This window comes from Archocentrus centrarchus, chromosome 10 (assembly GCF_007364275.1).
Source record: "Archocentrus centrarchus isolate MPI-CPG fArcCen1 chromosome 10, fArcCen1, whole genome shotgun sequence".
Lineage (NCBI taxonomy): Eukaryota > Metazoa > Chordata > Actinopteri > Cichliformes > Cichlidae > Archocentrus > Archocentrus centrarchus.
In genome coordinates, this window is record NC_044355.1 from 6,514,311 (window position 1) to 6,539,290 (window position 24,980).

At 41.2% G+C, this 24,980-nt stretch overlaps 1 protein-coding gene across 6 annotated transcripts in view; it reads left to right on the forward strand.

Moving 5' to 3' along the window:
• fam13b (family with sequence similarity 13 member B) overlaps positions 1-22,987 on the forward strand; it is a 69,063-nt gene extending 46,076 nt beyond the window's left edge. For 2 of the 6 annotated variants that reach the window (XM_030739338.1, XM_030739340.1), the window contains exons 8-24: positions 4,771-4,815; positions 7,342-7,437; positions 7,782-7,929; positions 9,472-9,569; positions 10,317-10,368; positions 10,635-10,755; positions 11,156-11,227; positions 11,798-12,071; positions 12,551-12,692; positions 13,785-13,866; positions 14,551-14,745; positions 15,460-15,674; positions 17,163-17,246; positions 17,366-17,461; positions 17,576-17,949; positions 18,460-18,561; positions 19,223-22,987. In XM_030739338.1, the coding sequence (XP_030595198.1) occupies positions 4,771-4,815; positions 7,342-7,437; positions 7,782-7,929; positions 9,472-9,569; positions 10,317-10,368; positions 10,635-10,755; positions 11,156-11,227; positions 11,798-12,071; positions 12,551-12,692; positions 13,785-13,866; positions 14,551-14,745; positions 15,460-15,674; positions 17,163-17,246; positions 17,366-17,461; positions 17,576-17,949; positions 18,460-18,561; positions 19,223-19,346 (2,320 nt within the window). In that variant the 3' untranslated portion in view covers positions 19,347-22,987. The remainder of the gene's footprint in view (positions 1-4,770; positions 4,816-7,341; positions 7,438-7,781; positions 7,930-9,471; positions 9,570-10,316; positions 10,369-10,634; positions 10,756-11,155; positions 11,228-11,797; positions 12,072-12,550; positions 12,693-13,784; positions 13,867-14,550; positions 14,746-15,459; positions 15,675-17,162; positions 17,247-17,365; positions 17,462-17,575; positions 17,950-18,459; positions 18,562-19,222) is intronic. The other 4 variants (XM_030739343.1, XM_030739341.1, XM_030739344.1 and 1 more) reach the window with 4 other exon arrangements.
• The last annotated feature ends 1,993 nt before the right edge of the window (positions 22,988-24,980 follow it).

Genomic DNA, 24,980 nt, shown 5'->3' on the forward strand with positions numbered 1-24,980 from the left:
CTGACTGGAATGAATTATTCCATGGATGAATGCATGCATGGGTGGATGGAGGAGAAAGCAAATATGTGGTTGAATGATTGATGAAGTGAATAAGAAGTAGAGCTGGGGAAAGAAAAGAGTGATCAGTGTGGATTGTTAGGAAAAAAAATGACAAGGGAAAAGCTGGAGGGATAGTTTTAAGTTTTGACCTACGGATAAATTGGTGGAAACCTGCATGTTGAGTGATTCGAAGCGTTATCATACATGGAAGAATGGAGGGAAATAAAAATGAATTGTGGTTGTTGCTCAGTGTTTACTTACCAGAGAGATGAAAGAGGAGAAAGGGGCATGTATAGGAGTGCAGAGGAAGCGAAGAGCAAGGAGTAATAAGTATATACTTCACGGCTGATTTATTTTATTTTATTTTGGTTATGTAATCTGAATATAAAGAACGAAGAGGAGGGCAGGCTGACAATGTGTCAGCATTTTGCACCATAGCAGGAAGGAGAAGGTAACTGATACTGCGTAGGGAGTAATTAGGTGTGTAAAAGTTTGACATAAATTTTAGTAAATGATTAGTCAAGCAAGTCCTGACGTGCCAAATGCCAAACCTTTTCTTTCCTTCTGCGCAAATGTAATGATTTGGTGTTGTTTGAAATATGTCACACTGCAGTGAATGTCTTGAGGTTTTTCAACTATTGATTAGCAATCTAGAGACGTGACCTTGAGCTCGGTGGAATTATAGACTTTTTTTTTTTTGACATTTTACAGGCAAATCCATTTCACAAGAAAACAATCACTGATTGATAAATAATGATTTTTTTTGGCTTTTTCTAACATCATCTTTTAACGTGAGGAAAAAAAATATGGATTAAACCATCAGTGTGTTGAAAAAATAACGCAGTCATATGTAAAATAACCCAAATGGTGAGAGTGTTGGTAAATGTTGCATCATTTCCACATGACTCTGCAAGAGAAATGATGAATTAACGATGGAATGAGGAGGATTTGTTGAGCCAACTTAACAAAATCAAATCAGTACTCTCAGATGGCCAAACTGCTGTGGGATAATTGGGAGAAAATGAATGAAGCAGAGCTGTGCAAAGCAACTGATGGACTCAAACAAATGAGCAACATCGAGGCAGAGAAACAGATGTAACGTCTTTGACCTGGTCTGTGCTTAAGTTGTGGTCTGAACGCAAACATCTGTGGATTTTTGGCACTTCCATGAAGGATTATAAATGTTTGCAATTTTAGAGGCAGCCAGGAGAGCTGTTTATGAGATGTAAGATGAAGCTTATGAAGAAGTGTGTGTAAGTGAATGTGTGTTTGTGTATTTGAGGAGGTTGTGTGGGGGGAAGCAAAAGGTTAAGGCAGACGATGTGTATTTATGTCCGAAGTGGGTAACGAGCCAGAGCAGTGAGCTACGTCGTCTTGTACATGCTGGTTTATATATATGTCTGTGCGTGGGGACTGCTGCAGTCACTATTACCTCCCAGCCAGAGCAGAGCAGAATCAGATTTGCTGACAACAGCAACTCCTTAAAGCCACATCTAACCTCTAACTTACATACGCACACACGCATTCATATACTCCTGCTTTTCCATCAGAATAACTCATGAAAATAATGTGAAGATGCCGCTGATCAGTCTTTAGCATCATCACTGATAACACAGAGTTCCTCTGCTCTACTTTGTCAGTTGATGCAATTAGCCACAATCTTCCAGAGATGTTTTTGTTGTATAGTCACCCATCAGCTGACTGGATGTCGCTGATACACAGCACAGTGGTTCTCCTCTGCAGTTCATACTCCTGTTTGTGTGGAACTCATACTGATGTCCTATATTTGTGATACAAACACAGTACTATAATATTTTATATCTGATAATTACACAAAATCAAAATACAGCAGAGAATATAAAGGCTTGGGTGGCTCATGTATTCATTAAATACCGCACTAGGGTGAAATTAAGGTTTCTAAATGTTCTGAACGGTTTGATCTCCTAATGTATGAAGGTCACATCCCCTGCTGCAGGTATAAAATGTTAGATTGTAGGACAAAAACTGGATCTTACAAGTTTTTCTCCATTACTGAAACCAAGCAATATATTTTTATAGGACATCTTTGTTGAATAATGATTTAATTACCTCATTAGCATGCAGAGCAGTAAATTGAAGGATAGCTTTCCACACAGATGGAAATAACAGTCATGTTTTGACTGTGGTGGGGCCGACTGAAATGATCCTTTAATGGTAAATTTGTGGTAAATATGTGAATGTTTAAATGACTCTTCACAAATGAAATCCACATAATACAGTCTCTCAAGAATAAATTCTTAAACAAACATTTATGTCCACCTTTTGTAACCATTTATGGGTTGTTTTTTTTTAATAACAGCGTGATAGCTTATTATTAGTTAAGAGCAGGGTTGTAAAGATTACTATAAGACCACTTCTTGTTGTAAACTTTACAACACGAGTGCTTGTTGGCCTGTGTCCACTGACCCTGCTGCAGATTTTTCTTCCTTGATCGTGCCGAGGTTATGTGGTTAGGAGACAGCAGGTTAGCCTGATGTGATCTGAGGGGTTCTGGCAAGCATCCATTTTATTCTGACGTGCTCGTCTCGGTGCCTTTAAGGCATACGTAAAAAAAAGCAATTAGTAAAATCAAAAATTGAATCAGAGTGGTTTCCTTCTGTATTAATGCTAAGAAATTGCTTTGTTTTTATGAAACTATCCACTTATAGCAGACTCCTGTGTGTCCTTCATGTTTTTGAGAAAAAAATGACCAGATTGCATATATAAAGGCCGTCTTCATGGCTAATCCTTCAGGGCTCAACTGATGTGATAGAAAAGTTTCCTTTCCCCCGTAGGGAGGACAAAGAGGGCAGGACAGCAGTTTTCATTCATGTTCTTGGGGACATAATGGTGCAAGATGAGATATTTGCTACTTAGGGCCCATGGCGATTATGTAACGCCCTTAAAGGCCCCATCAAGGATCTATTGTTAGAGATGCAGCCACCTAGTGCCTCCCTTTAGGGTACAACTGAGCGGCAGAGCCTGCTGTCAGATTATATCAGTATGTTGAAGGGATACTTGTTGCTGTAGGGAGCCTACAGGATGTGACTCTGTTCAAAGGGCAGTTTTCTATGTTTGCTAACAGGAAGAAAAAAAAAAAGAGAGAGAGGAGGGATTCACATGACAAATGAGCTGACGTAAACGCAGTCCAGTTGGAGTCATGTTGGAGAGTCACAAAATAGATCGTTGGGTTTATAACAAGTGAGAGTATAATATCATCAGAATACTCAAACATTGGCATTAGTACCTTTTTTGAGAGAGATTGATTATCAGATCTTTACAATACTGACATCTTCCTTTTGTCTGTGCTGACTCATGCATGATCAAGGCTGCGTTCTGAGGAAGGAATCTCAGATGTTTGTTGCCTTCACAGTCAGTAATATTGGGTGTGGGTGTGTGTGTGTGTGTGTGGGGGGGGGGGGGGGGGGGGGGGGGGGGGGGGGGGGGGGGGGGGGGGGGGGGGGGGGGGGGGGGGGGGGGGGGGGGGGGGGGGGGGGGGGGGGGGGGGGGGGGGGGGGGGGTGGGGGGGGGCGGGGGGGGGGGGGGGGGTGGGTGGGGGGGTGGTGTGTGGGGGGGGTGGGGGGGGTGGGGGGGGGGGGGGGGGGGGGGGGGGGGGGGGGGGGGGGGGGTTGATTTGTTATTAAAAAGCCTTTTGGATTGAATGAGCACCAATGAAGTAAATTGATAATGGGAGCAGATTTGATTTAAAAACGTGGGTAATGGAAGTAAAAATGCAGAGAAAGAAAAAAACAGGCAGAAGAGAAAAGGAGCAAGAATGAGAGGAATAAAGAGAGGGCATTATGGTTTCCTATCTGCCATTAATAATTCAGTCGTTATTGAGCTACCTGAGCACTTCTTGCAGCATTAGAAGTGTGTGTGTGTGTGGAGTTGTGACCCAGCGCACACATGCACAAAAATGCTTGCATAACGTCAGCTGTTGTTTTCTATGAGCTGAGTCTGACCGCCTGGGACAGACAGATACACACACACACACACACACATATATCTGAGATGTGTCTGTGCTCTTGGACTTAATGTGAACGACCTTCTGCTGTGTGTGTGTGTGTGTATATGTTGTGTATGTTGTGTAGGAGTGTTATATAAATCTGGAGTCCTGGCGTGCCCGTCACTGGGTGTGTTTGTGAATCCAGTGACGGGACACATCACAGCCAACTTCTTGTTTCATGCCAGGCATGCACATACACACACATTTAACAAACACTTTCCCCGCTTATGGAGGAACATGGAAGAACAAATATGACATTGCACACAGCCATCTCTCTGATCAGCAGGGTCAGCAGAACTCTGTAGCCTAAATAACAATCTCCCGATCCGGAGTGGCGCCACTGACTAAAATGTTGTGTATTTGAGTGCACGTGTGTGTTTGTATATGTAATAAATTTGCTGAGATTGTCCTTTCAAGGGCTCTCAGATTAGGAGACGGCAAACGTAACTTGACCATCTTGAATTTTACACTTTTATCATCCTTATCACCTCTACTGCCTCAGCACTTGAGCTCTGCTATGTCTCACTAATGTATGTGTAGTATACACAGACATGCTCATTGTTAACATCATTACTGCCATTCTTTTTTTCCCTCTTTTGACTCTTGCGGCCCGACACCCACCTCCTCCAAGGTCGGTATGGGACAGGAGTCGATGCGTACGTGATGTTCTAACCATGTTGTCCTTTTTGCCCTCTCTGGCTCTACAGCTCCCACCTCTCCCCTATATCCATCCTGCCTGCTGACTCTGCTGAGTAAGTCTGCAGATACACACACACAATAACATATCTAGATATAACCACTCATATTTGCATTACAGTTTCACAACTCTATCATAAAGAGATTTGTACTAAAATATGTAGTCAGGAAATCTTAATATTATATCCTCCCAAGTCATGTCATGTAAGAATATAATATCAATCAAATAACAAATAATAAGAGAGATAGAGCCATGTGAGGTCAAGTGTGATGAGGGAGCCAAATACCCTTTTCTCAAGAGGCGAATAAAATAACAGAAATTAAGATGGATGCGCAGGCACTGCTGAGACAAGTGAATTTAAAAAATGTACAAGTGTAAGGCAAGAGATAAGCAGGAAGGAGGAGCGCCGACCTTGTGTTTTGATTAGGAAAGCTAAACTAAAGCATTTTGCATGGCGTGGCATTTTGACACCCTCAAGGACATGAACTCAGCAATCATGTGACTGTAGGGTTTAGAAAGTTTAAGTTCAATTTGTAACTTAAGTTATATTTATAAGCACACATGCCAATAAAAATGGTTTCCCTTAAATTTAATTTAAAAAAAAAGGGAACTTGTAGTTCCCTCTGAGATTCGGTGAGGCGTCACCCGAGCACATTTCCAGCAGTGCGTTGTAAGTGCAACGGCTTTGGTTACCTTGACAGTCTCGTGTCTCTGAGCGGCATTAATGCCGTCACATTCTGGTTACTAGGATGCGTTTGAAAGGCCTCGTCTCTGTTGGGAGGTAGAAATTTAGGCAACAGCAGAAGACGTGTGAGAGTTTCTTTATGTGGCCATGTGAGTAAGAAAGAGTACAAACGCATCATCTTTTACTGCTTATGTGTTTATGGAAGTGGCTGTTTGTGTGTGATCTGCAGTGTAGGTATTATAGTAGAGGCAGAGTTGATGTTGCAGGTGGAGGTGGAGGGGAAGTTTGAGTATGTGTGTGTCTGTGTGTGTGCGTGTTCATATATTGACAGCTAAATTTAATTTACCTCCGCCCAATACCTTTATAAGTTTCTGCCTTAAATGGACATAGTAGACAAAGTCCAGTTATTGTTCCAGCACTAAGTTGTCCATGTGTGGCTTTATTGTGTATCCACAGTACCTGACACTACCTACCAGCTACAGTTAAGGACTAGAAGTTAAATGATAGAAATGTACAGAATGGAGAAAGAGTTGGAATAACACATGATGGAAGTAGATGGAGTGAGTGAACAGTTGGTATGGAGGAGTTGGGTCTTTTCCCATTCAGGTCCGTTTTTTCTTTTTCCTACCAACTCTGCAAACTCTGCTGCCGTCTAAGCTGGAACGGTGACAAAACTCACAGACTGCATGAAGCCAGAGTAAATGAGGGAGGAATACATTATGATCAAACAAACATGGTCCAGTAATTGAAGCCAGAAAGATGGAATCTCAGTAGAGCCGGGGGATCAAGCGTTGAGCGTTGCATGTCGGTGTAAAAAAGGTCAGAGTGTGACTGCTGATGTTACCTTTTATAGGCTGTAACATCCTGTCCTCTCTTCTCCCCGGCTCCATATTAATTCTTTTAGAACTGGACCACACTGTTGGCTTAATAAGGACTTGTTAAATTGCTCAGAATGGGAAAGGAAGAATTTTAGTGAAAATAGTGAATATTATTCACTGTTAGACTTTAAATGTGTCTCATCTGTATCTAATTACCTGATATATGCTCTGTCTCCAGCAAAGATGATAAAGATATAAATGTGTCATTTGTCTGTTAATTGAACAGCAGGGGGGGGGGGCTTTGCAGATGATTCCAGACACAGAGGTAGTGCCAAACTATAGCCTAAAAACAATATCTTATAAATCTAAATAAAAACAAAACAGCCCTCTAATGTCATCAGTAGAACTGAGCTGAGGATGTCATGTTGATGGCAACAGTTTTTAAGTGTTATGTGAGCATTAAAACATTGTGCTGGTTAGTTTTACCCTGATCACTAAAGGAAAATATGCTTATTTGAAGGATTGAAAACAAATAGTAATGGGTAGCTGTTTCCAGTCTGTAAATCAGCTTTATAACAATGTCTCTTTATTTTTTAGATATATTGTGTCTGGTTCCTACATGGAGCTCCAGTGTCAAACTGCAGTTCAGAATAATACATGTACCAAATGCTAATAGTGTTTGTTATTCTAGGCGGTGGATGACAGGAGGAACTTATCAGTTTGCAGCTCCGACTGTGCACGTGGCTCGAGTTTTTTTTTTTCTTTTCATTTTGGTTATCAAAACAGTTTGACGTCAGTGAATTTTTATCTGCTCCGTAAAAGTAAAGAAGCGCGTCCAGCAGCTTGTTTATGTGGATATTTTTATTTTGAGTTTTGAGGTTTTTGTTTTTGTGTGAAGTAGTGATATCGAATAAACAGGAAAAAAAAAACAACATGGTCACTGGATCTCATGCAAATTAATTATGTAAACTCATCTTACCCTCTTTAAATGGACACTAAGCTCTTTGCTCAGTTGCTCTTTATTAAACATCATTTTAACCCCCCCCCCCCCCCCCCCCCCCCCCCCCCCCCCCCCCAGTATTATTCAGCGGACCATCAGGGCTGCAGTGGAGCAGCACTTCTTTGATCTGAAAACCTCCATCGACCAAGACCTCAGCGGCTACGGCAACCAGGGGTGAGAGTGCGACACAGACACGCACTAAATGTCTGTTACTCTTTGTAGTTGCACCTGCTGGTACAAACATGCATTTTAGAGATTGCTTAGTGTTTGGCATCAGATGACTCTAAAGAAGCATATTTGAGATACCAAATCTTGAGTACAAAGCCACCCAGATGGTTCACATTAGAGGTAAATATGTTAAAGAGCATTGGTACTAATCAGTTTGTAGGTTATCACCATCAAGGATTTTCATAGCTTACTTCAGCTTTGCATAGCATTCCCATGGATACAAGTTATGAATTTGTATTAAAATGTGGTGCTTTTGTTGTTTTATTAACATTTTCATTTTGATATGCTAGGGAGAGTCCCAGTGAGCCTGCAGACCAGGGCTGTGATGGAGACGAGGAGCAACAGACTGACCCTGAAGACAGTCCCTGCGACACAGAAGGGGAGACCCCACTCACACAGCCTGATCAGCACATCCAACAAAATCAGCGAGACGCGCAGGTCAGTGGGGGGGGGCACACAATTAACGCACATGCAGTCATACTCGACACACACCTGGCATCACAACCAGAAAGAGAATCTCTATTTCGGTTTCTCGCTCTGCCTGTTACTGTAACATTGGCAGAACAGGAGCTCCCTCGTGCTCAAATTGAAAGTGACATCAGATAACACACAAAAGAAAACTGTAGCAAGCTGCTGTGTGGGCTCACAGCATGTTTCCCATAGCTAACCCCCCTCCCATCTCAGCGTGTTGCTTCATTCCAAGGCCAAATGTGTTTGATATTATCAGCACAGTCCATCTTTGTTCGGCTTCGATTGCTGCAATAGTTGGAATTTTACTGGGAAAGTAAGAGACAAGAGGGTTGTTTCACAAATACAAACACACAGACACACACAGATCAGTGAATACACAATAACATACAGGCAGTGTTTTGTTCTTATTAAATTTAGTCATAACTAAATGTTAATAAGTTAATGTAATAATTTCTGTACCAACCACACACCAGGGTGGGGGCTACTTCAAAGTGCTTTGACCTTACTTTCTTCACATTTTAGTTAGAATGGGTAAAATTATTACTCAGATAATGATTAATTGTGGTGCATTTAATGTTTGTGGGAAATGTTTCACCTTTACATCTGTTTCTGTGTGTTTCGCTTCAATATTCTGAAAACTAGCAATGTTTCTTTATTATTAAGATTTAGTTTTAGGGAGACATAAGTGGCACAAATTATTTTTAGTCTAGTGCTAATGCCCCCCCCCCCCCCCCCCCCCCCCCCCAGCCTAATTGGCTTTTGGCCCAAGAACCATTTAGCTTCCAGATGGAGAGGTGAGGAGGAGACAACATGGTGGAGAGGGAGATGTGTCCCACAGCTGGAGAAGCTGTCACTTTTTGAAACAATAATCTTGATCCCAGTCTTTAAATAGATCAGCCGACAGCCAAAGAATGACAGCTGCCCCGCTGTACCAAACCACCACACAGTCGCATGCATGCTTACATTCACACTGCTTTTATGTTGAGAGGGGAAGATACTGTATATTTCATGTGCAATAGGTTCAATATGTGTTCAGTATATGCATTTAAATGTCTTAGACCTCTTTATTGTGGCTCATTCGTTCTAGAGTTAGAACAACTTCCTCGTCATGAAGACTTTTCTGTTCTTACAGAGCTGTTGATGAGCACACTTTTGCCTTCTGATGTTGGTGTTTAAGAACCTTAAATCATTAACTGTTGAATAATAAGAAATATGTAATTTCTAATTTGGAAGAGACTTATTTTATGTATTTATGATTATTTTGTTGTATTCTGGGCATTTTATGAATATCTGATCTGTAGGTGTGCCGCATTTCAGTGTCCACTGGATTTTCTACCATATAGGACAGAAAACAGGAAGTGTGTTGCCTTGTTTACTGAGGAAGTGAAACATCCCAGTGTTTCACTTAGTTATGTTAGACTCCCAATTTAAGCATTTCTGTTCTTGCCCTTTCCTGTCTCTTGCTCTGCTAATTCCTGTTTTCTTTTTTTGGCTGTTGTCCTTTCCCAGAATTCACTGGACTCTGTCCCCGCCCTGGAGGAGAGCTCAGGAATGGACCTGGATGCAGAGTCTGTCACAGATGCAAAGAACAACTTAAACACTGCCAGGTGAGCTGTTTGCTTCACAAACACCAGCTGCCTGGATTTACCCTCAGCGGCTTTAGTTTCGATACAAAGCGAATGAGAGGCAGCAGTGTTGTCGTGTGATGATCAGTCACTTGCCATCTGCAAATTGTTTCGACACGCCGTCTACAGCAGAGCTCAGATTTTATGCTGCATCTGAAACGCATCTTTATCTCAGTCTCTCTCCATCGTAACATGTATTAACTCCCACCGTCCTATGATATCACACCCCCAGCTTGCTGTTGTTAACAGGCTTAGTCGGTGCATCGTCGTCACTGTGGTGTGCAGTGTTAAAAGTGATAAATGGCATTTCATGTCTCTTACTTTAAAACAGGCTAAAGATAACAAAAGGGGCGAAATAATCAGTAGACAAAGCGCTGATTTTAGTTACAGTTAAATTAACAGCGTTGTGAGTTTATCCCCTCATCAGATTATTCATGCTGCGGAAAGATTTTCAGTTGTGTGACTGTAGTGTGACTCTTGGTCAGCTGTTATTCAGACAAGGTCTCAGGAAGACTCTAAATATGGTGACAGTGGTCTGACTGGACAGCTTATATAAAAGTACACTTACCCAGATTAAACTGTGCAACAGTGACATGTTAGTATTTCTTGATATTGGACCATGGAGTACTGAAAATGTCCATCCTCTGAGGGAATATTAATGTGTTTATTTCCTTAATGCTTTGTGAGTATTTTTCTAATTTTATTTTGGTTTCTAATGTATATTTTCAGGCAGGACAGTCAGCCCCTTGTGACGATGGAACAGGTAGTCACCATAACCTGTGTAAGTATCAGGATGTAGAAATATACTCCTCATAGACTGTATATAAACAATGGCTGTCGCCTCTTTTTTTTTTGGGAGCCAAAAGTGACCACATTTGGACGAGTGGGTCACGTGCTAAGTAATCTGCTTAAAGCCCAAAGACCAGTCAGTGACCTGCTGGAAACTACCGGTTGCTTTGGAAAAACATTATTTACATCAATTTTCTTCATCCCTCCCATCCCTTATTGATTTCTTTAATCATTCTCTTTTATTTTTAACTCCTCCAGGACTCCAGTTCATGTTGCTGTGATCACAACGCCAACACCAGTGAGACCAACAGGAACCACCTGTCGCCATGCCAACCAGACTCCTCCCACCTCCAGCTTTTTCCTGACAACCAATGGGAAGGTGAGTTCCAGCTTATCTTGGATATCCCAGCATGCTCAGTGCAACATAACTATTTCCAGAACAGACCCATCAAGTAGTTTGAACCAAAACTTTTATTCATTTATTTATTTTATCTACTAAAAGTGGTAAAGCACATAACAGTAAAAGTTATTTTCACCTAGATTGTTGAATCAATTACGTTTATTTAATATAAAATTTATGAAATATTTTTACTCTGTGATGAAAAACTTGACGTTGGTTGGATTTGTTTGAAATTAAACCCAACACACACTGAATGAATGCTGGTGAGTGAAGTTATGAATGACCTCACTACTCCTCTTCTCTGCTATCTCTCTCCCTGTCCCTCCTCCTCCTCCTCCTCCTCTTTCTTCTACTCCTCTTCCACCGTCCATCCAAACAGCGTCACCCCCCTCCCATCTCCACCTCCCCCCCATCGACTTCTCATCGATGCATCTGCAAAAGGAAGGCCAAGGTAAGTCATTTCATATGCGGCCATCCACCAGTCTACCCATCCCTCCTTTCACCCTTCCTTATCTTTTTTTTTTTTTAATGGTGGTCAGAGGTGACAACAGCGCAAGAAACTATATTAAAATATAATTCAAATAGCCTCTAATTTTCAAATGTGCGCATGGTGACGCTGATCGTGATAAATCCCTGCATGTAAAACATTTTTCCTTCCATCAGATTTCATGAAGTAGCAGGCGGACTCTGGTTTCTTTTTTCACTCTTCTCTCTGATTTTACTTTTTATTCTGACTCTGCTGCTCTTATTGGTCATAACCCCTCCTACACTCTCTCCTCCTTCTCGACTCAGCTTGTCAATATAGCACTGACAGTAAATCCACTGGTAAACAGGCTTAGAGTGAGTCAGCAGGGTGTGAAAGTAAAAAAAAAAAATTAATTTGTTGGTGTACATAACATGATATGTATAGCACCTATCTATCATGCACTTATTAAAAAGAGATTCTCTGTTCTCTCCCTTTCTTCTTGCCCTCTGTTTACTTGCTTTGACCCCTCTCTTTTTTTCCTTCTTTCTCCTCCAGATCCTGTTCCAGCTTTTAAATCCTGGCATGATGACAATGAGCATGGAGAGGCGCAGCTCTCCCCGCTGGCCGGCCGCATGGTTCCTCTCCCTCCGCTCCCCCTGGAGGAAGGTGGTGAAGAGGAACAGGGGGAGGGAGGGCAAGATGACTCCCCTTCCTCTTCCCGCTCCCACCCTCACCTGCTGGCACGACGCTTTCTCGATTTTGGAGTGCATGGTGCCCAGCGATTCCTCCAGCAGGATCTCGATGCCACTTCACCCACCAAAGTACAGAGGTACGACGTGTAGCTCACTCTGAGGCTCTGTTTTGAGGGTTTAATGTTTATAAAGGCACCACCAGTCATTATCTTTGGTCTGAGATCAGAAATTTGTGGATTATGTGGAGGTTTTTTTTAGCAGTTCTGTCATACTGGGGGTGGCTGTGGCTCAGGAGGTACAGTTGAACAGGTAATCTACCAATCAGATGATCGGTGGCTCAACACCCCCCACCAAATCTTATGCTCCTGCAGTCCACATGTCAAAGTGTCTCTGGGCAAGACAGTGAACCCCAAATTGCCTCCGATGCATCCGTCGGAGTGTGAGTGTGTGTATGATAGTTAGAAAGCGCTTAAAGGCATAGAATAAAGCGCTGTATGAATGTGTGTGTGAATAGGTGAATGTGGCTTGTAGTAAAAAATGTTTCAAGTGCTGAGCTGGCGTCAAAGCGTGTTCTAAAGTACCGGCCCATTTACTATTTATACCCGTGTTTCCACAGGCCAAGGCGAGCATCATTTGGTTCCAAAGAGGCAATGAGAGGAGGAGATTCGGTGACTCACCAACTCACCAAAAAGCTTCAGCATCTGAAGAAGAAAATCAAACAGTTTGAAGAGCAATTTGAGAAGGAGAGGAACTACAAGGTAAAATCTGAACTGTAAAGTGACTGAAGTATTTACAGAATTGTACTGCTCAGCAGTTAAGTCACTATTTTTTGCCCTATTTATATAAGGGGCAAAAAGGGATGGAGCAAAGTCAAGCAAAAAGAAAGGAAATAGGTCATTGATTTTAAGTGCATCTTTGTAATAACACAAATTTCAATAATTATTTTGAAACGAAAAAACAAACTGTGGCATTCAGTCAGTTGTGGTCACTTTTTTCAGGATGTTTTAGCCCGCTGTCGTCCTCCTCTGCCTCCTCTCTTTCTCTCCGCCATAAACACAAACACATTTTATTCACTGTATAATAAGATCAGTTGGCTCTGAAGAGATTTTGTTTTACTAATTACTACTTACTGCAAGTCCTCAGAAGGTTTGGTATTTTTGTCATAATAGGCATTAAAAGGCTTAATTTTGCCGAACAATTTAACTTATGGTGGCAAAGTTGGTTAGACTACATGAAACTCAGAAGATCTGATTTTATTTTTAGAGACCAAGCTTGATAAAAACCACTCTGATAATCCACTCCCCAACAAGAGATACACTTTATCATTATCTGTGTATTCTCTTTTATTTCTTTGTATTTCTTACCATTCAATTGTTATTTTTTTAATTTATTTATTTTCCCTTATATGCTTCTATTTTGTATTTCGATCATTGTAATCTTTCCCTGGGAAATAGAGCTGTAACGGTTGTTTTATCTATCATGATGCACAGATTTTTTTTTACCCTTTCTTTTTAAGTATTAAAAATCGGCATTATGATGCTGTGAATATATGTTCTGTAAAATCTGCTTTCTTGGGAATCAAAAAAGATAAAAATAAAATAGGCTTAATTTTGATGTTAGTGATATCTTTTTACAGCTTTTAAACAGCCTTTGTAGCATAAACTTCAAATATGATGTTGTCTTTGGATCTGTGGTTAATTGCTTACATTGTCACACATCCTGATAATGTAACATTTTCCATTTTTAAGTTTCTGTGTAACGTCACGTCTAAATTGCTGTTGTAACTGTAGTTGACCTTTTCTATAAAATACCAACTCTCGCTCTGTGGTTTCCTCCTCTTCTCTCTGCAGCCTTCTCATGCAGACAAGGCAGCTAATCCCAAAGTCCTCAAATGGATGACTGACCTGACCAAGATCCGCAGGCAGATTAAAGGTACAACCATTCGCTCTTTTTGCTGTCAACATGCATTTGTGTGTGTGTGTGTGTGTGTGTGTCAGGGTTAGTGTCTGTGTGCCATCCTGTTCTGTGCTGGACAGTTGGACCCCAGTTCTGACCTTTGACCATTTGTAACAACATGGCATGTATGCCGGTCTGACAGACATACGCAGACATGCACATGTTCAGGGTCAACGTGGCTCTCACATGCGTGGCTCCCACCCTACAGTGTGCTGGTGCGTCCTTGTGAACCCACATTCATTACCTGCAGGGTGAGTTCAGTCTGGTGAAACAGTGGAAAAATGCATAAAGCAAGTATCTGAAAATATTTGGCCAGAAATTCCAAATTGTTTTTGCAGAAGCTTTTGGTCTGGCTGCCAGTCAGCACGCCCAAGCTCAGATATTAATATGTAAAATATATCCAATATATAGACATTTCATCCTGCCTGCTGACATTTGTCTTCCTGATGTTTCACCGCACTGAACGAATCTCCCAGGACACTCGTCCACCTCCTTCCTGTGAGGTGACGGCTCTCCTTTTTTGGAGTAGCACAGTGGCCAAAACATTTCTCACTGTTTCAAATCAAACTGAAAAACAATAAACAATCCGCTCTTCACTTTCCTCCTTCCTCCTCCTACCGCCCAACGACCCATTGATTGATTGATTGATCGGCAAACCAGGACGCCAGCACCACCTTTTACCCAGAAGCACGTTGAGGCACCAGGCTTTGATCCATTCACACAGATGCCACCATGCTCCCTCCTCCCCTTCCTCCTCCTCCTCCTCCTCCTCTATCTGCTCACCCCCCCATCACATACTCACCCCCCCGCTCCACCCCTACTCAGGCCTACTCAGCTCTAGACCGTTTCACCTCAGTAAGTACAAACCCTTCAGTAAGTAGACATCTCAAACACTACTGACAGTCACAGTGAGGCGGCTTTGTGAGAGCATCTTGCTTCCTTGTTTCAGTGTCTGTTGAAACAGCATGTTGGCGCAGGGTAATAAATGGAGAGATGGCTTGTGTGAAGCAGTGTGAAGCAACATGATGAAATTACATATTTATGGTTGTGATTTCAAAATACAAAGCCACCTCTTTTTTTTTTTTTTTAATTCAGACATGTTGAGGCGCTGACGTGCTAAAAAAAAACGCTGACAAACCGCAGAAAAACAGGTCTAACTGCTGGTATCAGTTCTTGAACAACAATTGAAGTGACCTTTAGAAGCATTACTGATTGATACCTTATCTAGAAGTGCTACAATACTGAGGAGGCAGCAGTGTTTACACTGTTTGACCTTTATAGCCATCAGACTGGCCCAGGGGCATTTTACTGTCTGGCAGGAAACAGAATTTGCTCTCTGTCTTTGGGTTTTTACTTTGTGTGGTGGCATATTTTTGTGTTGTCAAAGCACATTCTTCTTTCTCCTTAATTTTGATTGGCTCATTGTAATCACGATAGATAAATTCCTGCATGCCTAATTATCTCAATGTTTTTATCCGCCATCTTTCTCCGTTTTCTTCTTTTATACTCTCTATCCCCGGCCTCCTTTCTTTCTTCTCTCCTCATCCTCACGTATTTCTCCTTCCCTAGATGCCAAACACCGTGCAGAGACCGAGCTCGGCCCTCAGACTCGGCCCCGGAGCAACACCTTGCCCAAGAGCTTCGGCTCCACACTGGATCAAGGTGCTCATGATGCAGCAGGGGAGGTCAAGGGCCTGCGGCCTACCAGGGAGGAAACACTGGAGCTGATCCAGCGCAGGGTCAAAGGGAAGAGGCAGGAGGACGGCTGGCCCGATGACATCAAGGTAAGGAGTGGAGCACACATTCAACTCACAGCCATTAAAGTGTCTTTATGTAACTGGTCCGGTGCTTGACAGCTGAAAGGGACACAGTCACTGAATACAGGCGTGTTGCTGCTAACAATAATAAACATGAAGTGAACCAGAGGAGCAGAGCTAAACGAGGCAGCGGCTCAATAATTAAGGGCACAGTCATTTTAAATGCTTTATGTGAAGTGTTGTTTAAACAAAGATATGAATAGAGACAAGTTTGTGTGCATTTGTTTGTGTAACCAATCCCTCACCCATACTGAGAACAGTCTCACATAAGAGAAAACAACTGGCCTCAAACTGTGCACTGCACTTATTCGGGTCTCCAGCAACATGCCAGCCAAGATGGAAGTGGATCAAACGCACAGTTGTCACGATGGGCAAAGAACAGGCACACGCCTACAGAGGCTTTTGGATTTATTAAATCCTTCTGATCTAAGCTAAACAAATATGGGTGTTTAGAAAATACAGTGTAGACCCATAGAGGATGGTCTACTTCCACCCCCGTGGCTCCTTCATTTGAATACAGGACATGAAGGTCATGGGATATGTAGGACATGAATTAGACCTCAAAATAACTCGAAAAAGGCATCCAAGCACACAGCCAGTGATATCACTTTGATAGCAACTGAAAGCCGCTGGAGACCGGCAGCTCTATCATGGCCAAGTCTGTTTACAAATCATTGTGAATATTTTTAAGTTTTACAGGAAGAGATCACAAATTTTTGATGCATATGCACACATTCCAGTTTATATTATATATACACATATATATATATATATATATAAAAAAATTACAACAGTACTGTACGTATATCATTTTACTGCATCTTTAAGGGTAATTTTAATAGTTTAAATGCTACCATTTGAAGAGGGAACATTTGATGGATTTTGTGGACTTCTAAAACCTGTCACTGAAAGACTAGTCGACTGCTAGTTGACGCCAGAATAACTAGTTGGTTAAATGTACTACTCTTATTTTATTAATGTACAATGGCGGTTACCTGCTGGTTCAAAGTTGGCACCACCTGCCACTAACCGGGGCTCCAGCCCCAGCAGACGTCTCCACTGTAACAGGAAGTTGTAAACGAGCAACTTCCTGTAAGCAGCTGTATGTAGGCTGGTTCAGAGTAAACTGACATATAGGCACATGAACAGAGTGATGTGTAACCACATTCTGCTGGGACATGTGGACACTAGCCTGCAAGGAAGGAGTCGTCATCTGATTGTGACCAGAAGATTATAAATGGCGCGAAGGGCCACATTATTGAGGAATGTGATTAATGCTTTCATTTTGCTCTTAAACACACATAAAATATTTGTATGGCGTTTAACCCCATCCATTAGATTCCTCTCAGATTTTAAGTCTTTTTTTTTTCCCCTTCCTCACATTTAAAGACTAGTAAATTAGTCGTCAGGAAAATCCCTAGTCACTGAGTGGTAACTGTCTTCGTGTCTCTGTAGAAGATGACCAAGGAGCAGTTATCCTGTGAGAAGACTGTCCTGCAGAAGAATCTGCTGCACTACGAAGGGCTGCATGGTCGACCAGTGCGTTCAAAAACAACCGAAATTCTGCAGAGATTTATTTGTCTGTGACTTAAAAAAAACAAAAAAAACCCAAAAAGAGACATTTTCTAATCAGCTCTGTCTTTCTCTCTCCCTTCTAGGTGACTAGAGAGGAGCGTCTCGTAGTGAAACCTCTGTACGATCGCTACAGACTGGTCAAACAAATGCTCACCAGAGTCAGCATTACACCTGTTGCAGTAAGTATGCAATCACACCAGAGACACAAAGTTCTTCTTATAGTTCTTCTTACAGTGTTTCTTATAGCATTTAAGTATGGATTAAATATATTGTCCTCTTTTTCCCTCCTCTAGGTATCACCTTCTAGTAAGAGGCGGAGTCAGATCCTCCAGCCAATCATTGAGGGTGAAACTGCTCACTTCTGGGAGGAAATCAAAGAAGAGGAGGAGGAGCAAGAGCAGAAAGGTGGGGGAGAAGAGGAGAGGGATGAGGAGGAAGAAGAAGAGGAAGAGGAGGAAGAGGAGGAGGAGGGAGAGAGCAGCGGCGGAGAGATGCAGAGCCCCGAGGTCATCATGGCCATCGACCCAGTGACCCCGAGTGACGGGCCCGTGAGGAGCCAGAACCAGCCCGACAGACAGAGCGACTGTTCAATGAGAGAAAAGATGGAGGAGGGGTCGGGGAGGCTGGCGCTGGACCTGCGTCTGTCCAGCTCAAACGCCTCGTCCATGTGAGAACAAAACACGCACAAACTTGCGTGCATTCATGCAACATTCATGCCTAATAACTGACTGACATGCGTTAAGATAAGAGAAGAGAAGCTTACTGTGTTCATTTACTAAACCCTGGGGAGGAAAATCCGCTCTGATTTTCTTTGCTTTGCTGACTGTGCAGTTACGAGCAACAGTTTGACACAGTTTTCACACCAGTTTCATCTTCTCTGTGTGTAATCTGTTTAACATGTCACAGGCTAATACCTGGAATTAACATACATACACACACCTCTAATCAGCTCAGGTTCTTAAGCCCAGGTGTCTTACTTGGACACGTTTCTAATGGCTTGTGACTCATGCCACAGTTTACTTCCTGCTCACGCTGACCTCCTTTTCTCTCTGAATCCAAAGCCAGTTAACTCAAGTTAGCTTGAGTTTTGCTGAGAATAAAGCTATCCTTCATGTCTCTGCACCACTGTAGTATTATGTGTGGTTACAGCATTCTCTTGTATCCCATCACCCTCCAGGCCAGAGCTGCTGGAACAACTGTGGAAGGCCAGAGCAGAGAAGAAGAAACTGAGAAAGACCATCCGAGAGTTTGAGGAAGATTTCTATCAGCATAATGGAAGGTAGGTGGGACACACACACACACACAGAGTTTTCAGTGATTTTAGATTTCAACCACACATCTTTTTGGTCTCTCACAGCTTCTCTGTTGTGGAAAAAATATAACACCTTTATCACAGTCTCCCAGCCTGTCTATGTCAGGTAATTTCACCAAGCCATGAAAATGAATGGGTTGTGAGGGGGGTTCACTGCATTATATAGCAAGGCAAAATCATTTTACCTTCACGGCATATTGAAGATGTCACATAACTGCACAAACAGTGAGGACCAGTGAAAGGATAAGAGATCCACTGACTAGAAAGAGCAGAAGTTGGTCTTAAAACAGTTTTTACTGAAGAAAAATATCTGTGCTGAAGCTCCACCTGTTCGGTAATAAACACGCTGCATTTCCTGCCAATAACCAAACAGCTAATGTGAAGCAGCAGCTGGATCGGGTTCAGGATGTCACAGCAGTAACTTAGCAAGTTCGACACGGCTGAAAGTGATTTGTAAACTGGTGGGAACAGCAGGGAAACTAAACTATTAATAAAAGTCAGCATTTCAGGTAGAAGCTACAAAAGTACTGAGAGCTGAACAAATAAAGAACTTTTGAGTTTTCAGGCCAGAAACGCAGAAAGGCAAACGGCAAAACCTCACAACTCTTCCTTCTCTCTCCCCACACAGAAATGTTCAGAAGGAGGACCGGGTACCGATGCTGGAGGAGTACAGAGAGTACAAGAGGATCAAGGCCAAACTCCGCCTGTTGGAGGTCCTCATCAGCAAGCAGGATTCCTCCAAATCCATCTAGACCCCCCACCCCCCCTCAAATATCCGCTATTCCCGCACACGTCATCAGCTGTCATCACTGCAGCGAGGCCACGCCCAGGATGTCCATCAGTCACTCATTGCGCCTGGGAGGGTTTAACTGGACTGCAGCCAACAGTCATATACACGTCACATGACCTCCTCTTGGTATGCTGCAGCCACGTCATGGGGAAACCAAGCTAGCTCTGACCGCTTTTATTTAAACAACAAATAAAGTGCCACTGAAACTGTAAATGCCACATATTGGTTGTAGTTACAGATCTTCAGAATTTCCATTTTCTTAGCAAAGTTACATAAGGCGTCACAGATATTAAAATGGCATGAAAAATTCCAAATATTCCAAAGGGAGAAGTCATCAAGAGAAACAAATCAATGACTCTGCCACATATCAAGCAGAAGAATATTCTAGGAAGCTTTCAAAAGGCAAAGACATCACAGATGCTTTTTAAACTTGTTATTGATCCAATTTGCCAAACGTGTGCAAGTCATTGAGGACAAACACCACTTTTGATTATCGAGTATTTAAAGCCGGTTTTTGTCAGAATTTAATGTGTGGCCAAATTGAGGTCCTTTGCCAAATATCTCCAACCCCAGTTTTATTTAAGCATTTTAAAGTAAAGTTAAACGCGCATTATTACGACTGTTTTCCCCTGATGTGAATGCAGCACGGCCGCTGGTCAGACTCAAAACAACTCCCATCAGCCACAGCTGATCCCTGCTGCCTCCGTCTGACTGCGTATCATCTGAAAACAACAGCATCTTAAAAACACAAAGAAAAACTACTCGCTGTGTTTGTCGTCATCGTTGTCGTCACCATCATCATCATCACCATCATCATCTCACCAACTTGAATCAAGACTTTGCACTCGTCTCTCACGCTCTGGTTTTCTGACCAGGAAGAAAAAAGGCAAAAACATTCAGACTTTTTGATTTCAGGAACTTATTTTTTGTTGATCTTTGTGTTTCTGAGGAATCTCATCGGACAGCTCGAGGACTGGCTTTTTAGACTTTCTTCATTCATCCCACTTCTGATTCATCTGGAAACTCCTCCCACTGTGGTTCAACCTCTCTCCGTCGATGCAAAGTGGTCATTTTAATAATAATAATTTAACATCCTCGGATCCTTCAGACTGATTTTAAAACGTTCATCCACAATATTTCAAAACAAGTTTGTTTTAAAAAGAGTTACACAGTACATGTTGTGTTCCAACAAGTATTAATTATTTTCTGTCCTTAGATGTTTTCTTTTACTTTTTTGTTTGTATTTTAGAAGGTGGAATACATCAGAGGTGTTTGCACCTTTTTGTTTTTTCCTTCCCCTCCTGCAGAGGGGAACTCTGAGCTTAGTTTCGTGGGAGCATCTCACTAAAAAGAAAAAACACCGCTTGAAGTCCTGTGTTTTTGATTTTGACAGCTCCCAGGGCGTCATTAAACAGAAGATGCTCACAGGAAACTCACTTCTTCTCAGATTAATCTGAGATGCAAAGGATTGTTGTAGAACTCCTTGTTTGTCAGATGTCTTCTGTTCAGTTTGCCACGTTGTAGTTCCTGAGGGATTATGGATGATAAGTACGTCTGTGTTGCTTCTTCATCTGTGAATCCAAAAGCACGTTGCCAGCGGGCAGTAGTAGTCTTGTGATGAACCTTTGGAGGTTGTTGATATTTGATTGAAGCTGAGCAGAGTGAGGGTTGTTTTTAACGAGTCGACGGTCTTCAGGTGTGTCTCTGTTCTCTGTCACATCTGCAGTTTGATTTCCTGCTGGCAGGTCAAAGTAGGACAGGTGAGGAGGAGAGAGTCTGATTGGAGCTCTTCTTTTCTTGTTTCAGATTAGAGTTGAGGTGTCAAGTGTGCTTTCAAAAGCGGGACAAAGAAGTCTCCGGCAGTCGCTGAAATTTTGGTTTTAGCTGCAAGCTCATCAGTCGACTGTTTGTCGTTTTTTCTCAGCACTCGCACGGTTATTTGTGTTTGTTTCAGGCGCACAGGACGAAGCTGATGTACACTCGGTTCAAAGTTGGCTGCAGTCCGTCAGTGGACGGCAAGATGAAACGTTTTGAAATCAAAGCTATGATTGAACTTAAAGTTGAACTTTTTTTTGTGTTTGTGAAGATTTACGAGGATGTGTGTGTGAGTTTGTCGGGACGGTAAAAGTTAAAAGGTTTGATGTAAAAAGATGTTATTTGCACAGCATTCACAGAATGCAGCCCTTTTGTGTTTATTATTTTTTTCATTTGTATTTCTAGAAATGAAGCACTACTTCTATACAGATAAATATATACTGTACATTTTTTAAAAAAAAAGAAAGAAAGAAACACCCGAAGGAATGAATGTCAAAAGAAATGTTTAAATTATTTCAAACATTAAGTTTGGCCCCCTTTGGTTTGTTATTTGTGATGCCCTGATAATGTGTGTGGGTTTTTTTTGTTTGTTTGCTTTTTTATTATTATTATTATTATTGATGATAAATACCGCTGATAGTATCATAACCATTATTTTGTGTGGTAGCGACAATAATAATCTTTTTGTATGTACTCACTAACCGTAAAACCAGCTGTAGACGTTAGTCTGGCACTGTGTGGCGAGACGCACATGAACCTGCTCTGTTTTCTGAATTACTTTGTCGTTTCTGTGTAATATAAGCTAATATAGAAGCTGTACTGTAGTGAGCTTGCATGGCAAATGAGAACATAATCATATGATAAAAAAAAAGATGTATTGTTTCCATTATTTGTGCCATGAAGAAGCAGCAATAAGTTTATGTGGAGGTTTTTAAACAAAAAAAAAAACATCTTGGGTTCGATCGATGCCGTGCGAACATTTGCGGTACGATGTTTTCGGGGTTGGATGGTGTGTTTTTACCTCTGCCTCATGTCGGCACTGCTGAAAACCAACGTATCAATAAGTCTGTGAAATTAACAGGGATTGAAAAGCCAATGACAGATGAATCATCTGAAAACATTCCAGTTTTTATCATCACCCAGAAAGTGAAGAAAAACGGTCCACCGTCAAATCTCTGAAGGGCTTTTATTTCTGTCGACTTGTTTTTCATTGTGCCTGCAGCAGAGCGGTAAAACTCACAAACTGTAAGTGTATTCTGTTGGTGTACAGTATGCTTCATCTCACAGTTACCCGTCTGATGTGCATGGTTGTTTCACACGCCAGGAATTCACAGCATAAGTCTTCTTCAAAGATGTCTCTTAGGTCCTCCTGGAAATATTTTAGAGATCAGAAGACATATTTTTACTAACTTAAAGGGATTTAAATAAAAGAGATGCCTTGAAATTGGTTTAAAAGATAGAAATTCTGTTTTTTGCTTTAACCGCAACCAGTCTGAAGGCAAAAGAAAAAGAGAGAGAAGCCTCAGGACATCTTTGAGACTGAATTTTGCGTCAAATTCCTTCGACCACAGAGGATTTCAGGAGGGATGTGCTGCAGGCCGCACCCTCCTGCTTCCTCCAGTCGACCTACACGTGACGCTGTTTTTACACATCAATATATCGTATGTTATCTATAACTGTTTTCTTACTTTGTGAATGCTTTTTCAGTTGTTTCTTCATTGACAAAAATGAGAAAATTCAATCAGTAACAAACATTTACACATGAAAATAAAATTTACAAGCTTGCCACTCCACTTCTCCTGACCTTTTATTTTTAATGAAATACACTTAAGCCAGGACCAAATGAAACAATGTTTCTGCTTGTTTAAAGAACAAAACTCTTGTGTGAGTATTTCCATTTATTATACAGCTTCTAGTAAAACGGCAAAACTGGGTTTGATTTGGTGTTGATCTGAAGTTGGTCCCAGTGATGAAGTTCGCACAGGTTTTGGCTGGAATCCTTGAATATGAATGCAAATACCATCCAAATTATGATGTTACACATTTGCATTTATTCTAAACCCATTTTTAAATGCTACATATTTAAGGCTTTTTCAGTTTTTATGTACAAAACAGATGAAAAGTTCATACTGATATTTCTGCTTCTTTTGTAGTGTGTGACAAGCAAGAGATTTTTGCCCACTCTGCAGACATTTTTCACAAATCTACAAAATTTTTTTGCGCATTCAGATTTGTTACTATTTAAATTTCATTATTATGTAGAGCATACACACACTTTATATTACAGATACATACACACACACTTGTCACTTGACTATAATCATTTTTATTTGTCAGTGTGTGAAGCTAACTATCCCAAAAAAAAAAATGTGTAGTGTTTGAAACAATGCATAACTTGAGTGATGCAACAGCAAATACAAACATTATCATAATTATTTATCATTCCTATATATCCCACAAATAAGTTGCTGCAGGCATAATTTGATGTGGAAATGACCATTTTTTTCCCTCCCATTATTCAAATTGCTGCTGTTACTTAACATTTATCAGTATATGAAAAGAAAAAAGTTGCCAAATTTGCCACAAAGAAGTTTACAAGGGTAAACTGCAACAACTGGTAAGTTTAATAATCGTAATGGGGGAAAAAATATCTTAAAATATCCTTTTACTAAACTAAACTAAATTGCAGAATCTAATACAGGTTTTTGCCTGTCATTTAGTCGTAATTTGATGTGTCCATGACTGCACTTTGCGATATTTTTTTTAAAAATCCTATAGTGCTAAATGTGTAAAGATTAAGTTTGCCATCTGAGATCAAACTTCCTCTCTCCCTACACTCCAAATATTAGATTTTTTTTTTTATATATATATTTGACAAATTGTTTTCCCAGATTTTGGCATCAGGGGACAAAACAAATAACCAATCACTGATGTTCACTAAAACCTGTAACCTGATTGTGTGTACTATAACAGCTTAGTAATCAGTGACCTCTAGTGGACAACAGCAGTACAAGCTTAAAATATAAAAACCTTGTTATGCTCTTTTCATACGTGTGCTCATCCAAACGATTCCAACTTTAATCTACATCATGTAATGGAATTTTTTTCTTACATGCCAGCGTCCTAAAACAAAGAATTACTATTATAAACCATTACAACATTCCAGAATTGTGCAGTTGTAGCAATAATAATTTAATTTACAGGCCACTTGCTGACCGACTTCCTGTGTCAGAGTGCATTCAGGTAGTTTGGGCGGGCATGCGCATCGGCAGTGCTCCGCGTGACTTGATGGTCTTTTGGTCACAAGCTACAAAATAGAAATGTCACAGAAAGGACCTGTCCCTCTGAGCCACAGAAGAGGAAGAATAAGATTAAAGGAAGGAAAAAGATAAAGGTATGTTTCTATGAGTAGTTACAATACGTTAAGTTGGTAAACAACTCCAAACGGTTGTGTAGCTAGCTATCGCTAGCTGGCTAGGTATGGTCTTTATCATCTCACGAGATCTCTATGAAAAAAGCACAACACTTTAGCCTGTGTCACCGACCTCCGTGTGTTTCTACTTAATATACTTTTTGCTTCGATCTTATTGTCATGCTTCTGGGTTTCTTTACGTTTTCAGTGTTTGGACTTTCGGTTTTCTGTCGTTTAAGGTTACTGTTTGATTCCTAGTTGTGTTTTTGCAGTTTTTAAATTTGTGCCGTTTTCTGGTCATTCCTGGTTGGTTTTGTGTTTGTTTGTTATCCGAGTTCTGTTCTTGGTTGTTGTTCACTTAATATTTAA